Consider the following 25,414-nt stretch of genomic DNA (forward strand, 5'->3'; position numbering starts at 1 on the left):
CTGTTTAAATGGCGACGCTACAAAACAGATGAAATGAACTGAAAGAACCCAAACGACAACAAAACGCTTTTTTTTCTTTCTTCTAATAACGTAACCAATGTGGAAAGGAGGAGGCTTCCTGTTTAAAAACACTTTCTAAACAAAAAAAAAGAAAGATCGATACAGAAACCATTTTTTTTTTTACCAAACTGACAACGTAGCGGCGCGCGCAGAACCTGAAGGCGCAGATTCACAGTCTTATAAATGGAAAATAAAGCTCGTTTGTTGTTTTTTTTTGTTTTTATTCCAGGAGTTTGTGGTTTACTTGCCTTTTGAAAAAACTAAAAGGTCCTTTTTTTTGTTTTTGTACATAAAATTTTTTTATACAGTGTAAAAACAGAAGTGTGTGGAAAATACTGGTGTGTCGGGGGTTAGTCTTGTTCCATTGGTTCCTCTGGAGCATCGGTGGCCTCTTCACTGTTTTCCATAGGAGACAATGTAAGGGTTTCAGTGGACTTCCCACTAGAAGTTGCCAGATGTTCCTCCTCGCTGGGGTCGGCATCCTCAGTGCTCGTTGTTGCTGCCGCAGTAGAGTTGTGCTCGTCACTGGTCAGAGAACAGGCTGATTCGGACTCTTCCGATTGGTCCATGTGATGACTCTCCTCTGAGGATTCTTCCGTCACACTCACGTTCTCACTGTCTCTCTCGTTGCTTTCTGCCTCCGTCGATTCACTCGCTGTCATTAAAGACTCTGTGAAGGGAAACATATGCGAGAGTGAATGAGAACGAATAAGCCCCAAGTGACTATTTTTCTGTCTCTCTCCGGCTTTCCAATGGAAAGTGGATGGGTCACTGACCCCATCTAAAAAACAAATGCTCTGTAAGGCTACAAATGTATTGTTACTTATTACTCATCTTTCTATTCCATGTTCATATTCCAGTCTCTTATTCAAATCAGTGCATGGTTGCTATGGTAATTTGGACCCCAGCAACCTAGTTGTGGAAATTACAAACTGGAGAGCTGCTGAATAAAAAGCTAAATAACTCAAAAACCACAAATAATAAAAAATTTAAACCAATTGCGAATTGTCTCAGAATATCACTCTCTAGGGGTTATTTATCAACACTGGGCAAATTTGCCCATGGGCAGTAACCCATGGCAACCAATCAAATTGCTGCATTTATTTTTCTACTTGCAGTTGGCTTCAAAAAGCTAATCACTGATTGGTTGCTATAGGAAATGCAGAGAGTAATATTCTGAGAAAATTTGCAATTGGTTTTAATTTTTTTCAGTTATTTAGCTATAGTTTTTTTGGCTCCTGGTGTCAGTGACCCCCCATTTGAAAGCTGGAGTAAGAGTAAGGCAAACAATTCAATTATAAAATAAAAAATGAAGACCAATTGAAAACTTGCTAGGAACAGGCCATTCTATAACACACTAAAACTTTAGCTGAAGGTGAATCACCCCTTTAGTTAGGGATATAACAAATCTAGAATTATTCAGTTGTCCAGAGCTTTAACTTTACACCCCTGAACAAAACCCTAAGTATTCAGCTAGTTACAGATCTATAGAATTTCAATAAAACAAGAGAAATGTTAACAGGCACTAGGAGGAATAAGCAGCAGCTACTGCCCCATTCTCAATCCTCAATAGATTTGCAGGTGTGACTTACACTGGCAATGATAAAATAGGATACCCTGCCTCCATAGAATTCCTTAAAGAAGAACTAAAGCCTAATTAAAGTAGCTAGAAATGTTGTACATTATGTTGTGTGCTTCTGTACAAGCCCAAGGCAACCACAGCCCTTAAGCAGTAAAGATCTGTGTCTACAAAGATGCCCCAGTAGCTCCCCATCTTCTTTTCTGCTGATTCACTGCACATGCTCTGTGCTGCTGTCACTTACTGAGCTTAGGGACCCACTCACAATATACAGTACACATAGAATAGAAATGTCACAATATAAGGCTGATTAGTAATTAATACACATAATTACTACATGGCAGCACAAAAACCAGTGCAATTAGCATCAGAATTTAATAATCAGCAAACCTGTAGCATCATCTTATATTACAGGGGAAGCTCATTTTCTGCTGGATAATTAGTGACGAGCCCTAAGCTTAGCTTCTCAACAGCCAATCAGAGCCCACTGAGCATGTGTCACAGACAATTTCCAAGATGGTGACCCCCTGTGACAAATTTAGTCCATTGCTGCTATTGACAAGCTGAAGCTTTAGGCTGGTGCAATAAATTCAGTATATAAAAGATGACATTTTTAACCATATTAATGTTTAGTTCTCCTTTAAGCCCTGGGGTCAGGAAATGTGCCCACTGTTCATGGAGTAAATTAAATTGTCTGCAGGTTTTATTACAGACAAACCTCATTTTAAAAGTCTAAAAATTCCACACCGCAATAAGAGTAGGAAAATGTATGTAGATATTAGGAGTATATAATAAAGATTACGGTCTGTTAAGTACAGGCAAACCAGATTCCGCAGCTTACACACTATGCAAGTCAGCCAATACCTTCATCAGAAGCCTGTGCTGTTTGACAGCTTTCTTTCCCTTTATCCGCACTTGTAGATGCAGATTCTGCTTCCTCTGCCATTTCTGTGGAGACCTCACTAGATGCGTCTGGATTAGCACAGGCAGCTTCCTCCTCCTCGTCCGGGTCGAATTTTAGTCTCTTCACTTCGTGTTCCTCAACCTCTGCCGAGTCCTCAGCCGAGTGCTTATTTCTTGAAGTGGTTGCTTGTGATCCATCATCAGACACGGCAGAATCACTGAGAATAGAAGAAAGTGAATCTTTCAGAAGGCGGGCGGCATTTACACAGGAGACTGAATGGCGGCTGTTAGGATTTGGTTCCGGCTACCACTGAAATAAGCCCTTTTAGCATTCTTATCACTCTTCTTACATTAAAATGGACCTGTCACCCAAAAAAAATCAAAATCCTATTTTATCACAAAATGAGCTTTAATTACACTGTATAATTTATTTGAATCTTGTTTCCCTCAGTCTGGGAGCTCATAATTATAACAAGCAGGCAGGAGTCATTTTGTGGACACTGTTATTAAGACAAGTCTTGTATCATCTCAGAATCTTGTTTGTGCACCAGAATGGGGGACCTGATGTCCATCCCCATGCCCTGGCTACACAATTAAATCGTGAAGAGAACTGGGGAATGTGGGGAGAGCAGTGACATCTAGGATGAATGGAAAGTGAAAGTAGGAAATATTTGATTGACAGCTGAGATATTTAAATGCGCTTACAACAGCTATGAATGCTTTAATAAAAACATAGAAATTGGATTTCATGTTTAGTTTAAAAAGGACTTTTATTATACAGATTTGCGTGTCTGGGCGACAGGTCCACTTTAAACTACAGCACACCGGAGCAGACGTATATGTGGCCAATCACCAACCAGAAACCAGCAAGGTAGGCTGTTTGTTTGGACTAATGGAGGCATTTATAAAAGGTCGAATGTGTTTTTTTTAACTAATAAATTTGAATAAACTCGAAATTCGATTGGGGGGGGTTATTAAATTAAAAAAATCGAATAGCTAAAACAAGCACGAATTGTACCAAATCTCGAATTGAATTCAACTAAATTTTCTCCTTGAATGTCAGGAAGGCTAGCAACATGTCCAAATTGGTCCCTGGACCTCTCCCATTGACTTATACATGAACTCCGCAGGTTTTACATGGCGAATAGTCGAATTCGAATTTTTAAAGGGCAAGAGTTTGATAAATCTCGAAATTCTAATTCAAAATTCAAATTTGAGAGTTTTGACCATAAAAAAAAAAATTAGAAATTTCGAATTTTAAACTTTAATAAATTTGCCCCATATTGTCCAGTAGTCCCAAGGTTTCTGGAAGTTATGGGCCAATAAGCTGCTAAACCGTTATCTTTACAAATAATTAGGGATGCACCAAATCCAGGATTTGTCCTTTTTCAGCAGGATTCGGATTGGGCAGAATCCCTCTGCCGGCCAAACCCGAATCTATGCAAATTAGGGGTGGGGAGGTAAATTGCATGACTGTCACAAAACATGGAAGTAACAAAATGTTTTCCCCAACCCACCCTTAATTTGCATATGCAAATTAGAATTCGGGGGTTCGGTATTCGGACAAATTTTTCACTAAGGGTTCGGGCGAATCCAAAATAGTGCATTCAGTTCAGTGCATCCCTACAAATAATGAGTAAATTCTGTAAAATACTGCACTGTCTACATGAATTTGGCAGAGATCTGCCACCATGTTCCCCAAATGAATCCAACAGAACTGTGCTTCCCACTCCCCAAGCAATACAAATGCTCCATTGTATCAGGAGTACAGAATAACAACCTCTGACTCTTCTCTTTCTGCTGCAAGTCCGACTCTTTATTTTCCGTACTGTCAGGCAAACCATTTGTGTTCATTGGGCTTGACAAGGAGAATTTTGGCCGAATCATTGGTCTTGGGGTTCCAGGACCATTAACGTTTGACCTAAAAAAAAAAATTAAAAAAAAAATTAACCAAAGTTCTTTTGTGAAGAAAATAATGAACACACACAAAATCTCTATGCCCCTTAAAAATGAAGAAAATCAAATTATTGGGCATTAAATTTAGATTTACTTACATGGAGTGATTTCTCCATGGACTTGCTCACTTAGTCATCTGGTTTTGTCATTTTTAAAACAAGTTAATTTGTGTAAATTCTTTTTTTCCTTTGATCACTACAATGAGCCAGTTTAGGGTACACGCAATAAATAATTTAGGAGCCCTGCAACTGCGCACACGTTCCTTGCTGTCTGTCTGCTTAGTGAAGGCTGCCAGGTCATGTGATCCCACATGTCAGTGACCTTTGAACCTCGCCTGGCTTATCCCCTTAAATGAAAACTATACCCCCCAACAATGTAGGTCTCGATAAAAAGATATTGCATAAACAGCTCATATGTAAAACCCTGCTTCATGTAAATAAACCATTTTCATAATATACTTTTCTAGTAGTATGTGCCATTGGGCAATGCTAAATAGAAAATTGCCATTTAAAAAATAAGGGCAGTCCCCTGGGATCATATGATTCATGATGCACACAAACCATACTTCTTAGGTCACATGAGTCAATTAACAGAAAGAGCTGCAGTATTTCTGGTCAGGTGATCTCTGAGGCAGCACACAGATCATCACATAATGGTGGCTCAAGACAAGAGATGTAAAAGGGCAATATTTACTTAAATATACCAGTTTGGTAATATTCTTTAATATGTCACTTAATATGATGTGAACTGTTGCTTAAGTGTTCATTTTGGGGTATAGTTTTCCTTTAACCAATATTTTTGGTGTCGTTACCATAGGGACGCCAGCTCCCATTTGGTTACAGGAGACTCATGCGCAATATCGAAGTGTTGGGGGGGGGGGTGATGCTGCGAGATGAAAATGGCAGTGAGTCTGAAATACGGACAAATTTTCAAACATTAGCGCACAAAAATGGTAATATTAGACTTTCAATGCACCATTTAGTTTCAGGAGTGGGGGGAGGTGGGGTAACTGAACATTTTGGTTAAGATTCTTCTTTTTTGAAAATGGAGGATGTGTAACTGGTGTGCGCACGACTTACCTGTCTGTGTAACTCTGGGAGTTACTTGGAAACATAACGCCATTCATGCGGTTCAGACTAGTAGAATTGTTTTTCCTAGAAATAAATGTTACATTTAGGCGGGCAGTGAACAGGTAGGAAGGTTAAAAAATTTTTTGGAAAAGCTGAGAAATTAAAGGGGAAACTATCGGGACAATGAATTAAATATAAGCTTTGTAATAATGAAAGAAATACAATCAATTAAATATTCTGCATTGTTTCTGATATAATAAAGTTTATATTCACTATCCCTTTCTCAGCATCTGTTTCTCTTCATGCAGCAGTTGGGTGTCAGATGAATGATCCAATATATCTTATAGGGGGGGCTCCCTTTCCTAGCAGATGAATTAGAGCTCACTCAAATAACTAATTCCAGTATAAACAAAATGTAACAAAATAACGGCCTTTTGCACAAATCCTGCATGTAGAGAGACATGATGTCTGGTGATTTTAATAGAGTGAGCTCTAATACATCTTCTAGGCAAAAGAGCCCACCTATAAGGTATATTGGATCTAACCATCAATGAATATCTGACACCCAACTCCTGATGAAGACAGAATGAGGAAACAGATGCTGAGAGAGGAATAATGAACATAAACTTGGATTATTTCAGAAACGATACAGAATTTTTAATTGATTGTATTTAGAAAGTTTCTTATTTCAGCATGATGACGCTAATTACATTTTCATTATGGTCCCCCTTTAAATATATACACAAGAGGCATGAATATCCAGTAAATTATATCCTTATAAACGGTAAGTAGTGATGTCATCAGTTATAAACAGTGAGTAGTGATGTCATTGGTTATAAACGGTGAGTAGTGATGTAATTTGTCATACGACTAATAAAATTTGTGTATTATAATAAATAAATTAGCAATTGTTGGAAAATTTGAGGATATTCGAAGTAACCTCCATGACGGAGGCTAAATAATTGAAAAAACCACAAACATAAAATGAAAACCGATTGCAAATTGTCTTAGAATATCACTCTCTACATCAGGGATCCCCAACCTTTAGAACCCCTGAGCAACATTCAGAATTAAAAGGAGTTGGGGAGCAACACTAGCATGAAAAATGTTCCTGCGGTGCCAAATAAGTGCTGTGATTGGCCGTTTAGTAGCCCCTTTGTGGATTGCCAACCTACATTGAGGCTCTGTTTGGCAGTACACCTGGTTTTTATGCAACCAAGACTTGCCTCCAAACCTGGAATTAAGCTCCTGCTTTGAGGCCACTGGAAGTAACATCCTAGGGGTTGGAGAGTAACATGTTGCTCACAAGCTACTGGTTGGGGATCACTGCTCTACATCATACTAAAAGATAATTCAAAGGTGAACAACCCCTTTGAATTCATGTAGAAGTTAATGGTACTAGTAGGGGAATGGAGCAGAGAACAGCAAGGTACCGACAGATACTGCTTTTAACAGCGCTTACATTTGCAATTAATGTAAAACAGAAAGTTGACTGGTTCTTCCACAGTAAAATATTTGAAATTTGGGCTGACATCCCTGAAATGACTAAAGCTACAACTGAATGTCCTTTTGGAAAAGCTCATCCTTAAAGGAACAGTAACATCAAAAAATTAAAGTGTTTCTAAGTAATGGACAAAAAATGTAGTGCTGTCTTGTTCTGGTAAAATGGGGATGTTTGCTTCAGAAAGACTATTATACTTATATAAACAAGCTGCTGTGTAGCCATGGGGCAGTCATTCAAGCACAAGACAAATAGTAGATAACAGCTAAACTCTGTAGTATACAATGGGATTCTACATAGCTTATCGTTTATCTGCTGTGTATCCTGTGTCTTTTCTCCTTTTTCAGCTTAGAATGGCTGCCCCCATGGCTACACAGCAGCTTGTTTATATAAACTATAGTAGTACTTATCTGTTATCTACTGTGTATCCTGTGCTTGAATGGCTGCCCCCATGGCTACACAGCAGCTTGTTTATATAGACTATAGTAGTACTTATCTGTTATCTACTGTGTATCCTGTGCTTGAATGGCTGCCCCCATGGCTACACAGCAGCTTGTTTATATAGACTATAGTAGTACTTATCTGTTATCTACTGTGTATCCTGTGCTTGAATGGCTGCCCCCATGGCTGCACAGCAGCTTGTTTATATAAACTATAGTAGTACTTATCTGTTATCTACTGTGTATCCTGTGCTTGAATGGCTGCCCCCATGGCTACATGAAGCTTGTTTATACAAACTTTAGTAGCGTTTCTGAAGGAAATACGCCAGTTTTAACAGTGCAGGTCAACAGCTCATTATATTTTAATTCAATACACTTTCAATGATGATGTTACTGGTCCTTTAACCGTGTACCTGTGGTTTAGAACTAAATACAAGTGGTCCTGTCAATTTAACTGAACAGGGAGAATTAAAAACAAGTTCCAACAAGGTGTTTAATCGAGAGTACTTACTCAGAAGAAGGGTATACACAGCTCACAACCATGATATTCTGCAAAAGGAAAGAAACATTTAGCGAGTGCTAAATGGAGGATAATTAACACTGATTTTTTCTTAAATTCTATAATTTATTTCTCCTTGTATTTGCCTATTAAAAGCCAGAATGTATAATGATTTCTTTGGTTTCCAACATTTTCAAACTATACAAGACAAGCAACATTGCTTTCTCTCAAAGCCCTCCTCCTCCCTTTGCACAGGCTAGAGAGACCCGGGAGCCCCAGGCTAGAGAGACACGGGAGCCTGGGGCTAGAGAGAAATCTAAAGAATGTCGAATGGTCTCTGCCTTGCCATTAAGAGTTTCTGAAGTTCAAAATAAAAAACAAAATTGTTATCTATTCTTGTGAAAAACAGAGATTTTGTGGAAGAGCTGCTGTTCTGATGTGCATATACATATACCTTTTCCACTCCTCTAAGAAACTTGTCCGTGCCGTTGTAATTCTTTCGTGGGTCCGTCAGTAACTCACAGAGCCGCTGAATAGTAAAAGGAGTGCTGGAAGAAAAGAAACATGTATATGGGGGGGGGGAAGGTCAAATGAGGAATGCGAAATAAAATGAAATCCAAGGGTACTGAAATAATTTAAATTTGTGTCATCCGGATATAATTGGATACATTCTTTTACACAAGTTGCATAATATATCCTAATTTATTGTTGGTCACAGCATAATTTTACCGTACCTACCTGTTATTAACAGGCATTGGCATTGCACAAATAGTTATTGCACTGCACTTTAGACCTATGAATTCTATTTTTATTAATTAATGGGGATGAATTAATTGAATACTATGTTTATTTTACATAATCTCTACAATTAGTAGGATTGGTCCTTCGACAATTGTTTGCAATGCACTTTAGCGCATTTCATTTAGAATTAATTAATGGATATGAAATGGATTAATGTATACACTGCACTTTATAACTAATCAATTTAAAAGAATTTCTTCTACTAAACAGACTAGATACTAATTTATATTTTGAATGGACTAAGCAATTTTCACTGGTTTGTTAAAGGGATACTGTCATGGGAAAACATGTTTTTTAAAAAAAAAACAAAAAAAACACATCAGTTAATAGTGCTGCTCCAGCAGAATTCTGCACTGAAATCCATTTTTCAAAAGAGCAAACAGATTTTTTTATATTCAATTGTGAAATCTGACATGGGGCTAGACATATTGTCAATTTCACAGCTGCCCCCAGTCATGTGACCTGTGCTCTGATAAACTTCAATCACTCTTTACTGCTGTACTGCAAGTTGGAGTGATATCACCCCTTCCCTTCTCCCCCCCCCCCCAGCAGCCTAACAGAAAGTAGTAGTAGGCTGGAGAAAACAGCCTGCCAGAAAGTAGTTCCATCCTAAAGTGCAGGTACAAGTCACATGACTGGGGGCAGCTGGGAAACTGACAATATGTCAAGCACCATGTCAGATTTCAAAATTAAATATAAAAAATCGGTTTGGTCTTTTGAGAAGTGGATTTCAGTGGAGAAGTCTGCACTAACTGATGGGTTTTGAAAAAAATATGTTTTCCCATGACAGTATCCCTTTAAATAAGTGTATTGGCGGTATCACAGAGCAGCCAATTATAAGTATTTATAAGGCATAGATCCCTGGCCTAATACAGTGGTGTTATACAAATCCCCAACCACTGATTCTAGAATTAATACATGTGTCTAATTAGTAGGGAGGAAGCGAAGGGAATTAGTGACCGACACTCTACAATAATAGTTTCTTGCGGGATACTTTCTACTTTTCTCTCTACAGAAAAAATTCCCTTTTCATAATTTACACAATTGAAGTCATTTGTGCTGTGATGAGCACTAGTGTAATTAAATAATTTCCCTCTAGAGGTCACTATTAAACATGAAGATCACATGTTACTAGCGTCTGAGACACCAACATAATGGAGAATGAGCTCAAGTTTAGTTTCTTTCGCCTGGAAACAAAGATGGGCATCGATTCTGCGCCAGCCCCTAACATTCCTCTGTAAACAAGACTTTCCAGGCGGTTGATCATTTTCTGATGTATCTGATTAGAGATGGATGGGATTGCTTTGGAGCGTGCGAGGGCCAATAGGCTGCCCACTTGTGTGGATGCAAGTCTGAGGCCTAGAATGTATTAACATTATCATAAACAAAGTTGTTGCTGGAGTTCACAAGAAATAAGATCATTTAGATTCTCACAGACACTTTAATCCAGCAGCAGTGTCTGTTATACGATATAAAGGTCTGTCCCTCTGTATTGTGGGTGCACAGATACACCTCTCTATTATGCAGTTGATGCAGATACAGGCAGCGGGGGAGGCTTGAACGACGCACATAAGGAACCAGCGAGTTAAAGGAACAGTAAAAAAACAAAAAATTAAAGTAATGAAAATATCATGTTCTGTTTGCTTCAGAAAACACAACTATACAGTAGTTCATATAAACAAGCTTCTGTGCAGCAATGGTGGGAATTGAAAACAGGTTAAATAGTGGATAACAGATAACACCATTATGTTCTACAGAGCTTATCTGCTGTGTAACGAAGGCATTTTCTCCTTTAAATGGCTGCCCCCATTTCTACACAGCAGCTTATTTATATAAACAATAGTCGTGTTTCTGAAGCAAACTCACCAGTTTTACCAGTGCAGGGCAACACTGCATTATATTTTTATTACTTTAAAACACTTTCATTTTTAGTGGTGCTTGCGAAGCAAAGCATCACTACTGTTATCTTGCAAACTTATTTTTATTCTTCTTCCGTATGAAAGTTTGGCGCGTAACTAGTCCCGCACCGTTTGTCCTAGACCCATGAATGAGGTGTCAAATCGTGCGGCTTAATCGGGAATGGGGTGGTATGACTTTTCTAAGGGGTGGGTGGTTAATTGCCCCTTGCGGGGGCAATTAACCACCCCGAAAAGTCCCATAGATTAACATTGAGGCCAACTTTTGACGGATTCTAGCGCAGAGAGGGAATCTTGTAGAAACGTTAAATTTACCACATTTGAAGAGGTTTGCGACCTGTGTCAGATGATACCCCACACAGGGGTATAAGTTTTACCCCCGGGGCAGGAGAGGTCCCCAAATTTGCCCCATTGACTTATAATGGGGAATTTATCGAATAATTAGTTTGTCGCAGACCCATGAATGAGGTGTCAAACCGTTCAGCTTATTCGGGAATGGGGTGTTGTGACTTTTCTGTCCTATTTTGGGGACCCAAAAAAGTGAGCGGAGCCGCAAACAACCAATCAGATTTTCCCTATTGACTTCAATGAGAAAATGTAAACAGCTGTAATTCTCACAGTAATAAAGCCAGAGCTCCCAAACTTGGCACCGTGGGTCACTGGGTGACTGCAGCCAAAATTTACAAAAAGTGGGCGGAGTCTACAACAGCCAATCAAATTTCAGCCATTCAATTAAATAGGAAAATTTTAAACTGCTGCCACTCTTAGACGGTTAATGGCAGCCTCCTCAAAGTTGGCACAGTTGGTCACTGGGGGACTGGGATTAAAATTAAGAAAAGTGGGTGGAGCCAAAACCAACCAATCAGATTTCTTTGATTGGTTTTAATGGGAAAAATTAAGAAGGCTGCCATTCTCTCAGTATTGATGTCATGGACCTTGAATATCACAAATGTGGTCGCTGGGGGTTTCCACTTCAAGTTTAGAAAAAGTGGGCGGAGCCACCAACAACCAATCAAATTTCATTCATTGATTTTCAATAGAAATAAATAGAAATGCTGCCATTTTTACACATTAAATGACAGCATTCCCAAACTTTGGTATGTTAGTCACTGAGTGACTGTGGTTCACAATTAGGAAAAAAAGGGGCGGGGCAACAACAGCCAATCAGATTTGGGCCTGAGTTTTGCCACGGCAAGCACCACTCACATTTTCTTCAGGAAATGTACCTCTCTAGTTTGAAGTTGCTGTCTAGGGGAGAGGTCAGATTGCAAGCATACTTACACATGGCTGCCGTAAACCACAATGTTGTACAGCTGAAGAGTAATAAACAATTGCATGGTAATTGTATAACAGGGGCATTTCGTCCATCATGGTTTCCGATGGCTATAGCCCTTAAAGGAACAGTAACACCAAAACATGAAAGTGTATTTAAGTAATGAAAATTTAATGTACTGTTGCGCTTCACTGGTACAACTGATCTGTTTGCTTCAGAAACTCTACTACAGTTGATATTAACAAGCTGCTGTGTAGCCATGGAGGCAGCCATTAAAAGCTGAAAAAATAAAAAAAAAAGGCACAGGATACACAACAGATAAGCTCTGTAGTATACAATGGGATTCTTCAGAACTTATCAGTTATCTACTGTGCATCCTGTGCTTGAATGGCTGCCCACATGGCTACACAGCAGCTTGTTTATATAAACTATAGTAGTACTTATCTGTTATCTACTGTGTATCCTGTGCTTGAATGGCTGCCCCCATGGCTACACAGCAGCTTGTTTATATAAACTATAGTAGTACTTATCTGTTATCTACTGTGTATCCTGTGCTTGAATGGCTGCCCCCATGGCTACACAGCAGCTTGTTTATATAAACTATAGTAGTACTTATCCGTCATCTACTGTGTATCCTGTGCCTGAATGGCTGCCCCCATGGCTGCACAGCAATTTGTTTTAGAAACACAACTATGGTTTATATAAACAAACACCCGTTTTACCAGCGCAGGGTAACAGAACATTATTTTGTGACTTTTAAAACACTATACATTTTTTGGTGTTACTGTTCCTTTAAGCGTTGGCTAGCCAATCATCACTGCCAGAGACTTGCTACCACTCTGCAGAAGTTGTGTTCTCACACGTGTAGTTACACAGTGCCCCGCTAAATTTTCGCTGACCAAGAAAGGAACCTCCATTCAGTGCAAAGCCATTATGTTAATTAATACTGTGCTTTATTAATGAGAGCTCCTCATTACCCTGCATTCTGTATCCTCTGTCCTTAAACCACTTAATAATGCTGTTTTGTTTAGCCTCTTGCACCAGGCTCTGTCCCAATGGGAGTTGAATGAAAGTCAATTCCCTTTGGCTGCAGCAATTGCACGCAGGGGTCCTCTACAGTAACCGGTTTATCTTATGAAGGTCAATGAGAAAATGCACTAAATACTTTCCTCTCAGCCCAGTTTGTGCAGTTTATGGACATGCCAGTATGTGTTTGTGTTTTTATTACTGCAGGTCCCAAATTAACTGACTGGAGGGGGGAGGGCAGCCTGACATTGCCCATTTGCTGGAAGCTTAGCCTTAAAGGAGAACTAAACCCTAAAAATGAACATGGCTAGAAATGCCATATTTTATATTCTGAACTTATTGCACCAGCCTAAAGTTTCAGCTTGTCAATAGCAGCAATGATCCAGGACTTCAAACTTGTCACAGGGGGTCACCATCTTGGAAAGTGTCTGTGACACTCACATGCTCAGTGGGCTCTGAGCAGCTGTTGAGAAGCTAAGCTTAGGGGTCTTCACTAATTAAGCAGCAGAAAATGAGGTTTCTCTCACCAGTTTGAAGCTCCCCAATTGGCTCCCGACCATCACGTGTCCAAAATCCAGCTCCCTGGCAACGGAACGTCCTCACTAATTTCAAATATGGATTTCCATGGCTCATTTTTCGTGAAATGTTAAAAGCTTCTTTATTTATTGTTAAATTGATAGCATGTCAGCTTTGACACAGTGCACATTGTCGTTACTGCTAGTGATATAGTAGTAATAAATTGTGACGACCCCTAAGCTTCTCAACAGCTGCTCAGAGCCCACTGAGCATGTGAGTGTCACAGACACTTTCCAAGATGGTGACCTGAAGTCCTGGATCATTGCTGCTATTGAGAAGCTGAAACTTTAGGCTAGTACAATAAGTTCAGTATATGAAATATGGCATTTTTAGCCACATTAATTTTTAGGGTTTAGTTCTCCTTTAAACTGAATGTGTCACTATACCTTTAATGACAGTTAGGGTGAAGACTAATTTGCTCATATAGCACAAACATGCCGGTAGGTTTCTGAAGTATGGGTGGAAACAAGAGGGTACATATCCATGCATACACACGAAGAACATACAGATAGTGCCCTAGTTAAGCTGGCCATAGACGCAAAGATCCGATCGTACGAATCATCGTACGATCGGACTTTCCCATCTCCCGACCCTCCACTAACCATTCAAATCAGAGTCTTACCATGTTCTGCCCCTGACAGCAATCGTACGAAAGTTATGTCTGACAAAGCTGGTGACAGTCTCCCACTGGAAATCGTACGATCGGCAATACACGCAGAGATATTATCGGCAGGCGATAGAAATTTTCTAACCTGTCCGATCGACCAAACGACCGATCTCCGCCGGACGAAAAATGTCGGGACTCTCCACACACGGTCCGAAATTCGTACGACTCGTACGATCGGATCATTGCGTCTATGGCCAGCTTTATAATCAAAGCTAGAGCCCCAACACTGCAAAGCAGCAATACCAACTACTGTACAATATGGCTAAATGGTTGAGAATGTGTTAATTTACCCGTAACCCTCAAAGTAGCAGCTTGAAGCCAAAACAAATAAAGCATACAGTCTATCAGCTTCTAATGGGAGAATTCTAATAGGTGGGGGCACAAGTGCAACACACTGTGTAGAAATTTGCACTAGTGATGCACCGAATCCAGGATTCAGTTCCGGATTTGGCCTTTTTCAGCAGGGTTTGGATTCGTCCGAATCATTTTGCCTAGCCTAACCGGGATTTGGACGAATCCCAAATAGTGGATTAATTTACACCGAAATTGGCAGAGATGCCGCTAAAAAGCATGTGATCTCACATTGAAGCAGCTTTAGTCTTCGAATTACAACTGTATATAAGGAAAACATACCCATTAAAGCCAGTGACAATCTTCAGTATTCTTTGCTTCATCTCATCAAAAGGAATATATTCCACATTTGGATTCGGGGATCCTCTTTGTTCAGGAGCAGAAGTGCGAAAATCATCCATTACCATCTCCAGTTTAAATACGAAGTACTCTTTGAATTGTGGCCACTGGACCCTGCAAAACAGTTCAGACGGTTAAAGAATTTACAACCGAATAGTTGCCTTGAAACTAGAACTATGTGAATGTATGGAGCAAAATAACATTCAGCTGCAAAACAGTTTTCCAACAATGGATATAAGCAATTTTGCCATTATTGTTTCTTTTTGCATTTTTAAACAAGTCTTTCTATTCTGTCTCTCCATCTTTTAACTTAAAAAAGAGAAATAAAGCTCAACGTCAAGTAAGATTTCAAATGGTACACCTACAAAGCCCTTTAGCAGTGATCTGTGCTTCTGCAAGGCCGATTAGCAATCGCACTGCATGGTAGAATAGAAACCAATGCAGTCTCCTTTATTAAAGGAGAGCTATCGCGAAAATAAAAATATGTCCTTTCCTAGCAGATGAATTAGAGCTCACTCAAATAATTGATTCCAGTACAAACAAAATGTAACAAAATAACTGACTTTTGCACAAATTCTGCATATAGAGAGACATGATGTCTGGTGATTTTAATAGAGTGAGCTCTAATACATCTTCTGGGCAAAATGAGCCCCCCTATAAGATATATTGGATCTAACTGTCTATTATCCGACACCCAACTCCTGAATGAAGAGAATAACAGATGCTGAGAGAGGGATAGCGAAGATAAACTTGATTATTTCAGAAACGGTTGGGGATGCACGGTTCGGTATTTCGGCCTTTTTCAGCAGGATTCTGCCAAATCCGTCTGCCAGGCCGAACCGAATCCGCATATGCAAGTTAGGGGCGGGGAGGAAAATTGTATGACTTTTTGCCACAAAACAAGAAGTAAACAATGTTTTTCCCCACCTCTAATTTGCATATGCAAATTAGGATTTGGGTTGGTATTTAGTCAAATCTTTTGCAAAGGATTGGGGGTTCAGCTGAATCCAAAACAGTGGATTCGTTGCATCCCTAGAAACGGTACATAATTTTTAGGGAAGCACTGAATTTATTATTATGGATTCGGCCGAACACCCGAATCCTTTGCGAAAGATTAGGCCGAATACTAAAACAAATCCTAATTTGCATATGCAAATTAGGGGTGGGAAGGGAAAACCATTTTTTAGTTCCTTGTTTTGTGACAAAAAGTCAAGCAATTTTACTTCATATGCAAATTAGGATTTGGTTAAACCGGGCAGAAGGATTCGGCCAAATCCAGCTGACAAAGGCCGAATCCTGTCTGAATCACGAACCGAATACTGGATTTGGTGCATCACTAATAATTTTTAATTGATTGTATTAAATTTTACGTATGATGCTTATTTAAATTTTCATTTTCACAATAGTCCCCCTTTAAAAATCTGAACCTGTAGCTTCAGCTTCTCTGACAGGCAGAACCTTGACTTTCTGCTGTTTTGATGACTTGTTCCAACCATACGCTTAATTTCTCAACAGCAGCCCAGAGCACACAGAGCATGTGCAGTGACACGGACATACAAAAGATGCCCTAAACAATAGACAAAACAAATGTAATGATTGCATTTAATATAAAAAGTCAAATTATATCAAAAACTTACGTCAGCAATTAGCCCTACATGATTTGACCACATAGGTGGGCACCTGCCCTTTTCATCTTTTTTGCAATTAATGTGTATCTTACCCCTAATGAAGACCACCTATGTCGTCGAAAGGCATAGGGTTAATTGTTGACATTCAAGTTTTTGATAAATTTTGACTTTTCAGATTTATTGCGTGTGCAATCCTTATGTTTGCTTTGCATTGAATTTGTAAGGAGGCTTCCTGTAGACATATGGATTTATGCTATGGCATAATAAACTTCTTTCACATATGAGGTGATAGGGTGTAGAGATGTGTGGGCCGACCTGAAACCCGCGGGATTTAGCAGGTTTACCCGCGGGTCGGGCGGGTTCGGGACGACTCCTGCACAAAATCTTCGAGTCGCAGGCGGGTGAGGGTCGAGCTCTTCTCCAGCTCTCCCCGCGACCTAGTACTTTCAGCTTCCGGTGCCGAAATCTATAGACTTTTGCCTGCCCCGCCCCTTTTGTGACGTCACTGTTGGGTGGGTCGATGAAAAGGGCAGGAGCAGGCCTGGGCCTGCTGCGGTTTGGGAGGGGGCTGGTTAGGGTCGGGTGCGGGTCGAGAAATTCTCAACCCGCACATATTAAATAGGGTGATATTCCTGCAGTCAGCACCAACTTATACGTTTACTTGGTCCATATGGTTAAAAATGAAGCTTTCAGCAAAGAACGTTCAAGTCCTTCCATATATGTTCGTTGACTTGCGCTGCAATCCTGACATGCGCAAAGAACGATCTTTCTACGACAAATGTCTAATCTGCACCCACTGCCCGATTTTATCCCTGAACGACCAAAATTTTTAAACTCACCAATTTTGCGAACGATAAAGTCGAGCCGATCGTTCGTCCGACGATCGTTCGTACGCTATCAACCATCTGATAAGTTACCGATATTATCGGAACGTTCTGAAATCGGTTGTTTGGAAGTAAAATAAAATCTGTACGGCCACCTTAACTCATACTATAAGTATAGGGCTGAAGAATAACAAAGATAGGAAACGAGGTGGATGAGAACTTTAAAAATGATAAAAATATCCTGCAACTTACACGGTCTCTCCAGTTTTTGCAACATGACACAGAAACTGGTCGAGTTCAGGAGAAACTTCCTTCTTTCCTCTTTTTTCAAAATCTAAGGAGGGAAAAGCAAGAGAGAGTTCATTATATGTGCATTATATGAGAGCCAGCGATTTAGCAGCCCAAACATATTAACAGATTAAAGAGGGAAAAACCTGAGTTAAAGGGGTTGTTCACCTTTAAATGAACTTTTACTATGATTCAGAAAGTGATATTCTGAAACAATTTGAAATTGGTTTTCATTATTTGTGGTTTTTGAATTTAGTTTTTTATTCAGCAGCTCTCCATTTTCAGGAATTTCAGTAATCGGGTTGCTAAGAATCAAGCTACCCTAGCAACCATGCATGGATTTGAATAAGAGACTGAATTGAAAATGGAGTAATAAAAAGTAGCAATAACAATACATTTGTAGCATTTCAGAACTTTTGTTTTTTAGATGGGGTCATTGACACCCATTTGAAAGCTGGAAAAAGTCAGAAGAAAAAAGGCAAATAACAAAACATATAACATATAAATAATGAAGACCAATCACATTTGAGGTAACTTTTAGTATGTTATAGAATGATTCCAAGCAACTTTTTAGTTGGTTTTCATTATATTTTATAGTTTTATAGTTATTATATGCGTTTTTCTTCTGACTCTTTGCAGCTTTCAAATGGGCGTCGCTGACCCCCGCTAAAAAGAAAATGCTCTGTAAGGCTACAAATGTATTATTATTGCTTCTTTTTATTACTCATCTTTCTATTCAGGCCTCTCCTATTCCAGTCTCTTATTCAAATCAATGCATAGTTGCTAGGGTAATTTGGACCTTAGTTACCAGACTGCTTAAAATGCAAACTGAAGAGCTGCTAAATATAAAGAAAATGTAAACTCAAAAACTACAAATAATAAAAAAAGAAAACCAATTGCAAATTGTCTCAGAATATCACTCTCTATATCATACTAAAAGTTATCTCAAAGGTGAACAACCCCTTTAAAAGCTCTGTGGAGTGGCCAGCACTAGTAAGGGAACTACATTAACAGGGATGTTATTTGCTCAGTTGCTAACAAACAAACAGAGGACAGATGGAGAAAGCAGAGGCAGTGCAAAGCCGGATTACGCCGGTGCAATGGAAGGGATGGGGGAGGGAGGACACGGAGAAGCTGAAGCTATGGATGTGCTGGTGCCACTGCCTTTAGGAAAAAGTCCGACCTGGAGCACAGTCTGCTTCTCTCAGTCTGCGTTTTGTAGGCAGGAGAAAACTGGATCTGCTCCTAACCACAGCCCCCCCCCCCCAAAAAAAAACATTAAAACAGATCAGCTCCAAAGTGTTGGCTTTCATGTTTTTTTAGGCTGATCTCAGATGCAAGCTCATCCGCAGCTCTGTGTAGTGGCACTCAGGCTGAAGCTGTGCCGGTCAGTTCAGCTACACGGAGCTGTGGATGAGAGAGGATCCGCTTCTCTTCGCCTGCCTACAAAACACAGACGGAGACCAGCAGACTGCACATCAGGTCCGACTTTGGCCTTAAAGGAGATGGAAAGCTAATGAAGCAGTTTATTGCCAATAGAATAACCACAGTAGTGCAAGCTATAACACTATATTTATTCTGCGGAATGCATTATAAACCTGCGTAAACATCTCTAGAAGCTCTCTCTGTCTCTATAGGATAGCATCTGCCATATTAGCTTGGTGTGACATCACTTCCTGCCTGGGTCTCTCCCTGCTTGATCATAGCTCTGGGCTCAGATTACAGCAGGGAGGGGGAGAGGAGCAAACTGAGCATGCTCAAGCCCTAGCCCTGGAAGTTTAAGCTGGAAACAGGAAGTCTGATAAAGAAGCCCATGTGTACCCAATAGAAGGAAAGCAATGCTGTGCAAGGACTCAGAGCAGCATTACTTTGAGGGTTTATTGGTGTATTTATATAGACCGTTCTGATAAAGCTTACTTAATTTTAGCCTTTCCTTCTCTTTTAAAGGAACAGTAACACCAAAAAATGAAAAAGTATTTTTTTAAAGTATTTTAAAATAAAGAAAATATAATGCAGGGTTGCCCTGCACTGGTAAATCTGATGTTTGTGCTTCAGAAACACTACTATTGTGTATATAAATAAGCTGCTGTGTAGCAATTAAAGACATTGAAAAAAAGGCTATATGACACAGGTTAAATAGTGGATAACAGATAACGCCATTATGTTCTACAGAGCTTATTTGCTGTGTAACCTGAGCCTTTTCTGCTTTGAATGGCTGCCCCCAGTGCTACACAGCAGCTTATTTATATAAACAATAGTTGTGTTTCTGAAGTAAACATCCGTTTTACCAGTGCAGGGCAACACTGCATTATATTTGTATTACTTTAAAACTATTTCATTTTTGGTGTTACTGGTCCTTTAGGCACATGTATATTTAGGTAGGCAAATGTGTATAAAGTAGGGATGCACCGAAACCACTGTTTTGGATTCGGCCGAACCCACTATTTTGGATTCGGCCGAACCCTTTGCGAGAGATTCGGGCCGAAAACCGAACCAAATCCGAATTTACATATGAAAATTAGGGGTGGGAAGGGGAAAACATTTTTTTACTTCTTTGTTTTGTGACAAAGTCACGCAATTTCCCTCCCAACCCTAATTTGCATATGCAAATTCGGATTTGGTTTGGCCGGGCAGAAGGATTCAGCCGAATCCTACTGAAAAAGGCTGAATCCTGGCCGAATCCCGAAACGAATCCAGGATTCGGTGCATCCCTAGTACAAAGCGAGGAGAAAGCAGTGCACCTTCAGCCAGAGGCAACTTTAAAAGTTCACTTTTCATTAACACAAATGTCCAACGTTCCCCTGGCACAGAGCTGAGGCCAAATACATTTATCCCTGCTAAAATGCATCAACCTTCCTTCTTTTAATAAGGCATTCATCACCATTACAGTTCCATTACAGACACAGCTCTTGTTCAGAACCATGTCACGGAGAATTCCCCCTACCCAACCTGATCAGTAAAGGCCTATTGTTTGTGCCAGCACATAAACCATTGGAACCCTAAGGCTAATACCATTCCCTAACCAAAGTCCTTAAAGGGGTTGTTCACCTTTAAATTAACTTATTGTACAACGTGGACAGTGTTATTCTACAATTGATCTTCATTAGTTTTTGTTTGTGGTTTAATGGTTTTAGCTTTTAGTTCAGCAGCTCTTCAGTTTAAACTCTCAGTAGCTATGTGGTTGTTAGGGTCCTAATAACCCTAGCAACCAGGCAGTGATATGAATGAGATACTAGAAGATGAATAGGAGAGGGCCCGGAAAGAACGATAAATAAAGTATCAATAAAACTGCAGCTTCACAGAGCCATCATCTTTTTTTTTGACCAGTGATCCCACTTAAAAGGTGGAAAGTGGCAGAAGAGGAAGGAAATTAACACGTGACAGACAAAAAGCCAGGCCCACACCCGGCCCTCTCCTAAACGTACCCTACATTCATTAACATCTTGGCACCACCCGCAGGGATTTCTTGCTTCATCTATGGATAATTTGGGTTAGATCTGCGTGTCTATGGGGAGGGGTGTGGGTGAATTTGTATAACTTTTCTATTACTGCCTATGCCAGTGCTTCTTAAAGGGGCGATTAACCTTTAACTTTTAGTATGTCATAGAATGGTCAATTCTAAGAAACTTTTAAAATGGTCTTCGTTATTTATATTTCATAGCTTTTAAATTCTTCTGACCCTTTCCATTTTTCAAATGGGGGTCACTGACCCCATCTAAAAACAAATGCTCTGTAAAGGTGGCCATAGAGGTAACAATTACTTTATTTTTTTGCCTTTACATGCCCTTTAAGCCAATGCTGCTTTCAAAAGCAATTGTTTTTACAAAAAAACTAAAAGTGCTGAAAATGTTTAATGTATATTGGAAATGTGCTTAGAACTATGTTTTCTTTTATTAGGCACATTTTATTTTGGGGTTGACTTGCCCTTTAACAGCAGCTGGCCAGGTATCCATTGACTAAGGAGACTTTTCCATATCCATCCATAAATATAACACCAATTTCCCCCTGGGGCACATGGCCAGCAAGTAAGCAAAGGACAGCACCTGTATAACACACAGAATACTACAGCCGAGACTCTCCATGCCCAGGCCAGTCATAGTTATAACCCCAGGGACTTCAGCAGTTGCTGAATGACAACTCCCAGCTCCTTCAAAACACAATTGGTTTTCCATCTGTAGTTCAGGGTGCACTGATCATTCTCATAGAGTTTACAGTAAATAAATGGCCACCATTTCTAGAAGCCACCTGTAACCAACCACTGGCACAACAACTTCCAAGATACTTTTTAGTCATATGTACATAGGTCAGTAAAAGGGCAAATCATTTAAAAACTATTTAAAAAAATGAAGACTAATTGAAGGTTGTTTGGAATTGGTCCTTCTAGAAAACACAAAAGAATACCAAAAAAAAAAAATAACATGCATTTAAGTAATGAAAATATAAAGTTCTGATTGTGCTGCACTTGTGTGTTTGCTGCAAAAACTCTACTATAGTTTATATAAACAAGCTGCTGTGTAGCCATGGGGGCAGCCATTCAAGCACAGGATACACAGTAGATGACAGATAAGTACTACTATAGTTTATATAAACAAGCTGCTGTGTAGCCATGGGGGCAGCCATTCGAGCACAGGATACACAGTAGATAACAGATAAGTACTACTATAGTTTATATAAACAAGCTGCTGTGTAGCCACGGGGGCAGCCATTCAAAGCTGAAAAAGGAGAAAAGGCACAGGATACACAGCAGATAACCGATAAGCTCTGTAGTATACAATGGGATTCTTTAGAACGTATCTGTTATCTATGGTGTATCCTGTGCTTGAATGGCTGCCCCCATGGCTAAACAGCAGCTTGTTTATATAAACTATAGTAGTGTTTCTGAAGCATAGATAGTAGTACTTATCTGTTATCTACGGTGTATCCTGTGCTTGAATGGCTGCCCCCATGACTACATAGCTTGTTTATATAAACTATAGTAGTACTTATTTGTTATCTACGGTGTATCCTGTGCTTGAATGGCTGCTCCCATGGCTACACAGCAGTTTGTTTATATAAACTATAGTAGTGTTTCTGAAGCAAACAACAGTTTTACCAGTGCAGGGCAAAACTACATAATATTGTCATTCTTCTAAAACACTTTAACTCCACCCAAAAGCTGTTTTTTTTTTGCTTCATGTAAGAAAATAAAGAATTCCATGCCAATACACTCACGTTATACATCCTCAGTGGTTATAAAGTCTTGTGTAAATGTCATAGTTATAGAAAGTGCCATATTGTTTATTCCTCTCTTGGCTGATTTATGTCACTTAAAATCATGCAGCAGAACTCAGTTCTCCTCCAGGTCTGTTAACGGGGTGGTTCGCCTTCAAGTTAACTTAGTAAGATTTAGAATGGCCAATTCTAAGCAACTTTTCAGTTGGTCCTTATTTTTTTTTATAGTTGATTTGTTGAATTCATTTTTTTTTCACTCTATCTACGTTTCAAATGGGTTTCACTGACCCCATCTAAAAAAAACAAATGCTCTGTAAGGCTACGAATATATTCTTATTGCTTCTTTTTATTCCTCCTCTTTCTATTCAGGCCTCTCCTATTTATATTCCAGTCTCTTATTCAGATCAGTGCATGGTTGCTAGGGAAATTTGGACCCTAGCAACCAGTCTGCTGAAATTACAAACTGGAGAGCTGCTGAATGAAGAGCTAAATAACTCAAAAACCTGAAAATATTAAAAAATGAAAACCAATTGCAAATGGTCTTAGAATATCACGCTGTACATTATAGTAAAAGTTAATTTAAAGGGGAACAGAGCCTTTAATCACCTGAGCTAATGTGGCTTTGCTTCAGGAGTGAGAACCAGCAGTGCAGCCAGATAATTATATTTAGCCACAACTTTATAACCAATGACAATGTGTAATGAATGTATATGGAGAAGTTACTAAGAATGACATTTCTTTTACCATTGTGGAGTTTCCCCTTTAAAGATTAAGCCTACACTGAACTACATCTCCCATGATCCCTAATCAGCCAGAGGTTAAAAGCCCCACTAGACTAGATGCCTAGTTTGCGTCCCATTCACCCCTATAGCCATGAAACTGTCGGGACAATGACCTTTCAGAGCCTCCTGGAGCCGGTCGACGTCCATTGCCGGAAGAGGAGGGTGTCACACACACAGACAGACAGACACCGGCTGCCTCCCGTCGCTCCTCGCTCTCAGCCCCGTCCGAAATCGCTTCCTCCGTCACAGAGAGGGAAACCCACAGGAGGGAACGAGGTCCAGTCCCCTGCCTTCGGTGACCACGCTGAGCAACGACGGAAACACCTAAGTGAACTGAGATCCCAGAAGCCGCCGCGCAATAATGGCGCTCGTGACGTCACCAAGAGGAGAGGCGGGAGAAGGCAGCGGCTTCTCTGATACTGGGCGCGTCACGGGAACGAGCACATAGCAGGGGAGGAGGAGGGAGGGTTGGGCGCTATTGATTGACGCTTTCTAGAAAAGATTCTCGTCGGACCCGCTGATTGGACGTGTGTACCGGCAGACTTTAGTGTGATTGGCCGTTAACGAATGACCTCATCCAGTAGAGAGAGAGAGAGAGAGAGAGAGAGAGAGAGAGAGCAGAACAAACTGTTCTGTTGTATTTTTTAACCTGTGTGAGGAGTTCTAGTTCTATTGTGTTTGGTGGTGTGCAGTTCACATGTTTTATGTTTTGGGGCTACAGCAATATTTTCTATAGAGACATTTGTGCCAGTCATATCTTCCTCTGCCCTCACTGCCCAATCCTCATCACTTGTGCCACTCACAGCTTTATCTGCCCTCACTTCCTAATCCTCCTCACTTGTGCCACTCACAGCTTTATCTGCCCTCACTACTCAATCCTCATCACTTGTGCCACTCACAGCTTTATCTGCCCTCACTGCCCAATCCTCCTCACTTGTGCCACTCACAGTTTTATCTGCCCTCACTGCCTAATCCTCCTCACTTGTGCCACTCACAGCTTTATCTGCCCTCACTGCCTAATCCTCCTCACTTGTGCCACTCACAGCTTTATCTGCCCTTACTACTCAATCCTCCTCACTTGTGCCACTCACAGCTTTATCTGCCCTTACTACTCAATCCTCCTCACTTGTGCCACTCACAGCTTTATCTGCCCTCACTTCCTAATCCTCCTCACTTGTGCCACTCACAGCTTTATCTGCCCTCACTGCCCAGCCCCCCTCACTTGTGCCACTCACAGCTTTATCTGCCCTCACTGCCCAATCCTCCTCACTTGTGTCACTCACAGCTTTATCTGCCCTCACTTCCTAATCCTCCTCACTTGTGCCACTCACAGCTTTATCTACCCTCACTTCCTAATCCTCCTCACTTGTGCCACTCACAGCTTTATCTGCCCTCACTGCCCAATCCTCCTCACTTGTGCCACTCACAGCTTTATCTGCCCTCACTTCCTAATCCTCCTCACTTGTGCCACTCACAGCTTTATCTGCCCTCACTGCCTAATCCTCCTCACTTGTGCCACTCACAGCTTTATCTGCCCTCACTCCCTAATCCTCCTCACTTGTGTCACTCACAGCTTTATCTGCCCTTACTACTCAATCCTCCTCACTTGTGCCACTCACAGCTTTATCTGCCCTCACTCCCTAATCCTCCTCACTTGTGCCACTCACAGCTTTATCTGCCCTTACTACTCAATCCTCCTCACTTGTGCCACTCACAGCTTTATC

General features: G+C 40.3%; 1 protein-coding gene across 1 annotated transcript; it reads right to left on the reverse strand.

Moving 5' to 3' along the window:
• Positions 1-267: 267 nt before the first annotated feature.
• Positions 268-23,970, reverse strand: ppp4r2.L (protein phosphatase 4 regulatory subunit 2 L homeolog). The gene is given in 9 exon segments (NM_001095418.1): positions 268-730; positions 2,504-2,760; positions 4,323-4,463; positions 5,578-5,652; positions 8,021-8,058; positions 8,463-8,556; positions 14,901-15,071; positions 17,662-17,743; positions 23,804-23,970. Coding segments are annotated over 9 exon segments (1,212 nt in total). The 5' UTR covers positions 23,838-23,970; the 3' UTR covers positions 268-410.
• Between the last annotated feature and the right edge of the window lie 1,444 nt (positions 23,971-25,414).

The sequence above is a fragment of the Xenopus laevis genome, chromosome 4L, assembly GCF_017654675.1.
Source record: "Xenopus laevis strain J_2021 chromosome 4L, Xenopus_laevis_v10.1, whole genome shotgun sequence".
NCBI classification, from domain to species: Eukaryota; Metazoa; Chordata; class Amphibia; order Anura; family Pipidae; genus Xenopus; species Xenopus laevis.